The sequence below is a fragment of the Lathyrus oleraceus genome, chromosome 6, assembly GCF_024323335.1.
Source record: "Lathyrus oleraceus cultivar Zhongwan6 chromosome 6, CAAS_Psat_ZW6_1.0, whole genome shotgun sequence".
Classification (NCBI taxonomy): Eukaryota; Viridiplantae; Streptophyta; class Magnoliopsida; order Fabales; family Fabaceae; genus Lathyrus; species Lathyrus oleraceus.
Genome location: NC_066584.1, coordinates 465829589 through 465835836, shown reverse-complemented (window position 1 = coordinate 465835836; position 6248 = coordinate 465829589). Strand labels below are relative to the sequence as shown.

The 6248-nt window shown below is 33.1% G+C and overlaps 1 protein-coding gene across 1 annotated transcript; it reads left to right on the top strand.

Moving 5' to 3' along the window:
• Positions 1 to 2261: 2261 nt before the first annotated feature.
• LOC127092054 (leucine-rich repeat protein 2) lies at positions 2262 to 4121 on the top strand. The gene is made up of 7 exons (XM_051030836.1): positions 2262 to 2517; positions 2651 to 2783; positions 2885 to 2956; positions 3062 to 3205; positions 3313 to 3384; positions 3563 to 3634; positions 3743 to 4121. Exons 1-7 carry the CDS (start codon positions 2424 to 2426, stop codon positions 3807 to 3809), a joined length of 654 nt encoding a protein of 217 aa, XP_050886793.1. The 5' UTR covers positions 2262 to 2423; the 3' UTR covers positions 3810 to 4121.
• Positions 4122 to 6248: the final 2127 nt, after the last annotated feature.

Below are 6248 nucleotides of genomic sequence, written 5' to 3'. Positions count from 1 at the left end.
GTCTCTCGTTGCAAGGTCAGGTGCAGAAATGCAATACCACACGTTAGCTCATGCCACATCCGAGGTCTTGTGGATTGAATCACTACTTCATGGTCTAACAGTTCTGTATCTATCACCAACCCTGTTATGTGACAACATGAGTATTATAATTTTGTCCCATAATCCTATACTACATGCTCGTACAAAATATATTGAACTCGATATTCACTTTGTGCATGAACGTGTTATGGCAGGAAAGCTACAAATACAACATGTTTTAGCTCCGGCTCAAATTGCAGACATCGTCACAAAGCCTCTTTCTTCCACTTTGTTTGACAACTTTCATGACAAATTCAAGATTGTTTGTGCCAAACCATCATAAGTTTGAGGGGAAGTATTGGGATGTAATAATAGTAAATAAGTGAAGGTGTATGGTAGGTTAGTTATGGTACATGTTAATGTAGTTAGTGTGTGTGTGAAGTTAGTTAGAGTGTAACTAACTTCACTCTTGTATATATATGCACAAGCCATAAATAATTCAATCTATGAGAAATATCACATATGAATCAAGAAAAGCTTGATTTTCTAAATCCATGTTCATCATCTCTTCCATGCATAATCATGTTCATCAATGGTGATGTAATTCTCTCATCTAACACCACCAGACTAATCAAGGTTTTATGGGTTATTAAACTACTTGTAAATCTGAACACGAACATCTCAACTAGTTGTTTATATGAATTGACTGATTTCACTCAGAGATTTAAGAATCATAAGAGAACAACTCTTTTTAGGTTGCATGGGAAGATTTTGCACGTTAGGATATTAAACTCTTGTTTTAAGTATTATTCAAGTGTTGAATGAATTCATATGCTTTCATAGATCCAACTTTCTGTCACACTTCTTCATTATTGATAGTCAAAAAATTCTTAGTATTAGTCCAACATTAATTTCATTTGTAAAAGGAAACAATATTATGCCACCCTACATACTATCAAACATAAGGGATCCTCGAGATGTCCCCTTTCTTTCGGAGTTTGACTTGGTCACATTGTCGTTGTTATCCTTGGTAAATGAGTTATATATGAGTGCTAGCATTTTTTCTATTTGATCAATAATTATTTTTAAGATTCTCAATTTACACGTCCATTTTGTCTACGGTGTTCTTTAGAGCTTGATCTACATTGACGTGCCTATTTGGTGACTAAGAATTTTGATTTGTGAAGTTATCATCTCCATTGACATGCATTTATGTCTATGATTAATTTTGGCGTCAGAGTCATCGATTATGGATGTTAAAGTTTTGATTATGAAGACTCGATTATCTTTGAGATGGTTTCTAGGAAGCTAAACATTTGTTGATCGCCGTGCTCATGGATTTAAAGGTCTTGGTAAATTATACCATGTCTTACGATGGATGTCAATGTTACTGTATAACATTATTGTATGAAACATAAGATTGATATATGGGGTTAATAATGTGGTATTCATGTCTCTCTTCATATGTTATTTCTCCAAATGAGAGAGGACAAATTTGTAAAGACACTATGACATCCAAGTAAGATAGAATATAAGCAAGTTATATGGGAGATATCAAACGAGTGATCGTACTAGGGGTTGAACCCCCCATTTATAATGTATTTAAGCTCTTGTACCTTCGTGATCATTGATATTTCTTAAATTTTGGATTGAGCCTAACTCCTCTCTACATAATCAATGTATAAGATGAAGATTGTCTCAACTTATAAACATATGTCCAAATCATCTATTAAGTTAAAGTATACACTACACGCCTTTTTACTTGATAGTCGAGATAGACAGAAGCACACTTTTGAGTTAAGTCTCTTCATTCATATGCGTAATGATGGAGACGTGTATGGTCTTCTAGATCTATTATCTCCAGACATGTTTATCCTTAAAATAACATGAGAAATAGTTTTTGTGTCACACTATCTCCTTTAATACTTGTGCAATCTTCTTGAATCGATTAAACAACTGAGACTCTTTTACGTTGTGTCGATCTTAATGATACTTTGGCTCAGTCAATATTTAATAATCCTAAAATATGTTTTAATAACAAACATTTTTGTTTTGGTTATGATTCATACATTAGATTATAATTAATTTACTACCACTCTAATTAATTAATAATTTTTTCAATGTGATTATTATTATTTTTAACATTATAATCACTATTGGGTAAACAAAATTATATAATCACTATTTTGGTATGTACCTCCATAAGATTTTAAATGAAAATCTTTTTATTCTATGCATGGACCAAAATTTGTCTCACCCTTGTTTTCCAACTACTGCCATTTGGTCCAACCTCTCTCCTCATTTCCCTTGTTTTATTAGTCCTTTTACTCATTCCAAGTTTTTCCCTTCCTCTTTAATTGTCCATCAACTTTTTAGCTTTTTCATACACACTAAAATTTTCTCACATGCTAGAAAAAATGGCACCTTCAATTTCCCTCTCTGTCCTATTTCTCCTTTTTCTCCAGTTTCCCCTCCAAGCCATCTCAATCAACTCCGAAGGTATGTCTTACAAGTTCATCTCTCAACTTTTCCCTTTGCTTTTCAATTGTATGTTCTTGTAAAGTCAAGTCAACTGTGTTTCTTGTTTCCTGTGTTTAAGTCTTTTGTTTTGGTTGGTTGGTTGGTTGTGTAGGGAATGCTCTTCATGCTTTGAGGACCAGGCTTTCTGATCCCAACAATGTTCTGCAGAGCTGGGACCCAACACTGGTTAATCCGTGTACTTGGTTTCATGTTACATGTGACTCCAACAACCATGTTACTCGCTTGTAAGCTTCCATTTTTTCAATACTTTTTATGTTTCTCTCTTTTTCATAGTATTTGTGTTTGTTTGGTTTTTGTCATCAATTGTCTTATCTTTGTATTTCAGAGACTTGGGAAATTCTAATGTTTCTGGAACTCTAGGCTCAGAACTTAGTCATCTACACCATCTGCAGTATCTGTATGTGTTCTTTTCTCTATGTAGCATAAACACTTCATTGTCGACACGATACTGAAACATGACACGACACTGATACATGTAGATTCGAAAATTGTTGATTTTCAGGGAGTTGTATGGGAATGAGTTAAGAGGAAAGATTCCTAAGGAACTTGGAAAATTGAAAGCACTTATTAGCATGGATTTGTATGATAACAAGTTGGAAGGAAAAATTCCAAAGTCATTTGGCAAGTTGAAGTCATTACAATTCTTGTAAGTATATATGCTTATGTTAATTTCCCAAAACTCTTTCATTTTTTCTCGTTTTTCTTCTTCTTTTAGTTCCTAATTTACTCATTGATTTTGTATTAATGGATTAGGCGTCTAAACAACAACAAGCTGACAGGATCTATCCCAAGAGAACTCACTCGTCTCAAGAATCTCAAAATTTTGTGAGTATCTAACACCGACACAGATACGACACCAATCCCGACACCGACACGTATTCAGTTATTAGTGTCAGACACTAACATGGGTCAGACACCAAAGAAAGAGGTGTTGATGTTACCGAATTAATAATTTGTAAGTTTTTTTTTGTGATTGATTTATGATCTGATTATAAATTTTCAGTGATGTTTCAAATAATGATCTTTGTGGAACAATACCAGTAGAGGGAAACTTTGGATCCTTTCCAATAAAAAGGTATAACAACTTTTCTGTTATATATAATATGCATAACAAATGTACGATGAGACATTTTGAAGCTATAGTAATTGAAATTTCTTGACATTTTTTCTGCTCCTTTTTCAGTTTTGAAAATAACAGACTTGGTGGTCCTGAACTGAAAGGACTTGTTCCGTACGATTTTGGATGCTGAAGAGAGATAGAATTTGGTTATGATCTTAAGAGACAACAATGAAGCAACTTAGTTTACTTGTTTTCACATCAATATTCCATCATCTTGTTTACTTTTATTGATTACAAAAATAAATAATTGAGAGGGTAAATTGTGTGTTTTCCCATGTTTTATTATTAAATAAAGTGAGTTGTAAGAAATAAGAATGGTGAAAAAGACAATTCTATGCATGATGAGTATATGTATCTAGCAAGATGAGAACCCAATGAAACATAATTTAAAGTTACAGCAAGTGTTCTTTCCAAGGCCTAATAATAACAAGGTATTGAATCACATGTTGCTCTTTCCTCCCTTAGTGTTGATGAACGGTCACACTCTTTAAAAATCTAAAACTGTCTTCTATAAATATCTAAAATTGTCTTTTATAAATTTACAACTACACTTTCATATTTTTCTCATATAGATAACATACTTTCTTAAGTGAGTCACACATTTCTTTTGTCAATAAATTAATACGAAGATGCATTTCTATAAAATTCACATCCTTAATAAGATTTAATATTTTTTTTTAAAACGATATGTAATAAGTATAGTGATTTAATATACCATTTATAATAACTATATTATCATAATAAATTTGTTATCAATTAAACCATTCAATTACAATAAGTATATATTAGAATGAATTTAAAGTATATATAATAAGTATATATTAGAATGAATTTAAAGTACATAGTACTTTCAAAATGATAAATTACAATCCATAATACAATTGATATAAGTAAAAGTGAACTATCGGATATATTTGACCCTTATTCCTTATTTGCCTCTTGTCCTGCAATGTCTTATATGTCTCAGATATTATGACATTTATAGTGGTCTTCCCATAACTGTCATTCGAAAAGTCTCATTTCTCTACCCACTCGCGCAATATCTATAATATGATGACATGTAGGTAAAACATCAATAGCATGGACTTCTCTAACTTGCTCCTCCTATAATATATCATGATGAGTTGGCCTATGTGGATCTTTGTGAGCATCTGGTGTCATGTAAGGATGTGACACTCTGAAATACCATTGGATGTAGTTGAATGCACTACTCCATGGTTGAGGAGCTGGCACACTTCACGCTTCTTCTGGTACTAGATGATTATAGAAATCATCAAACATCGCATCAACATCTCTACGAACCATATGTGAAGGAACAAACAGAGAGGGGTCTCGTGGAACACCCTGTAGAAACCCAAATTGGCACATGACTCACTCAGACTGATGTGGATACTTCACAAGTGACCCATAAGCTAACCATCTAGAGTCGAAGACTATGCCATCCAAGGGACGCGTTTGACAGTGATCAATGTATTGTGTGTAACATATATTATGTGTTATAGTGTAGTCAATAAACACTTTGAACGAATTGGTCGCTTGATTCCTTTAGATCATAAAGAATGCGCAAGCACGTGGTAGATCCTCAGAGTAGTCATCCACATATGACCAACTAGAGACGCGTGGAAAGTGTTGGAGAATCCATGTCTGAAAATTGTACATATGAAATATTAGTAATGATGTACCACAAATGTTATGAAATATTAGTAATAGTAAAGATGCAAATATATTTTCGCAAAAAATATTCTACTAGCTATCATTTGTTTGGTCTTCCAAAGATAAGTTCCACCTATCTTCGAGTACATGTAAACCAAACTGGCCCCCAGTTGTACTCATGAATTTACTCGAAATCAATAGTGTATCTAAGGTAAACCATATCAACTTAATAAGCACGTTTGTCCACAAATATGGACGTGCAACTAAATACAAGAGGTATGACCTCAATTAACATGCGTTATGATGCAAAACTTATGCATCATCAACATTGGCCTCCACTGCCATAGCCAGATGATCTATATACAATTTTTCCAAAAATGCAAATCTAGATCTAGCATGACACAATCTGGTATCGTCCATCTCCTTTTGGGCATTACCTGGGTTAACTCTCAAATAGGTCATCATCATGTCTAGTGCATCAAGTTCAGTTATTCTTGACCGGTCTAATAAACTTCCTCTGATTGAAAGATGTATAAGGGATGATACATCATCCAGTGTGAGAGATATCTCACCATGCGGAAGATGAAAATATGATATCTCTTAGTGTCATCTCTCAACGAATTTTGACTGTATACCATGGTTAATAACAATATAACCAGTCGTGCTTGAATCTTGCAGCCCAGATAAATGCATGACATCATGAAACCATTGCTCCTTTAGCTGTTGCAGCTTTGTAATCTTCTGACCATGGTTGATGCATTTTAAAGCATCATGGTACTGGAAAAAAATACATCATCGTCAGAAAGTTCAAATATTATAACACATGTGTTTCAAAGAATATATATATATATATATATATATATATATATATATATATATATATATATATATATATATATATATATATATATATATA

Bases quoted from the DNA above. Each gene is read 5' to 3' on its own strand.
- LOC127092054 (XM_051030836.1), top strand. From the start codon at position 2,424: ATGCTAGAAAAAATGGCACCTTCAATTTCCCTCTCTGTCCTATTTCTC. The intron at 3,206-3,312 runs GTAAGTATATAT...TTAATGGATTAG, and splicing joins TTGAAGTCATTACAATTCTT to GCGTCTAAACAACAACAAGC. The intron at 3,635-3,742 runs GTATAACAACTT...CTCCTTTTTCAG, and splicing joins GGATCCTTTCCAATAAAAAG to TTTTGAAAATAACAGACTTG.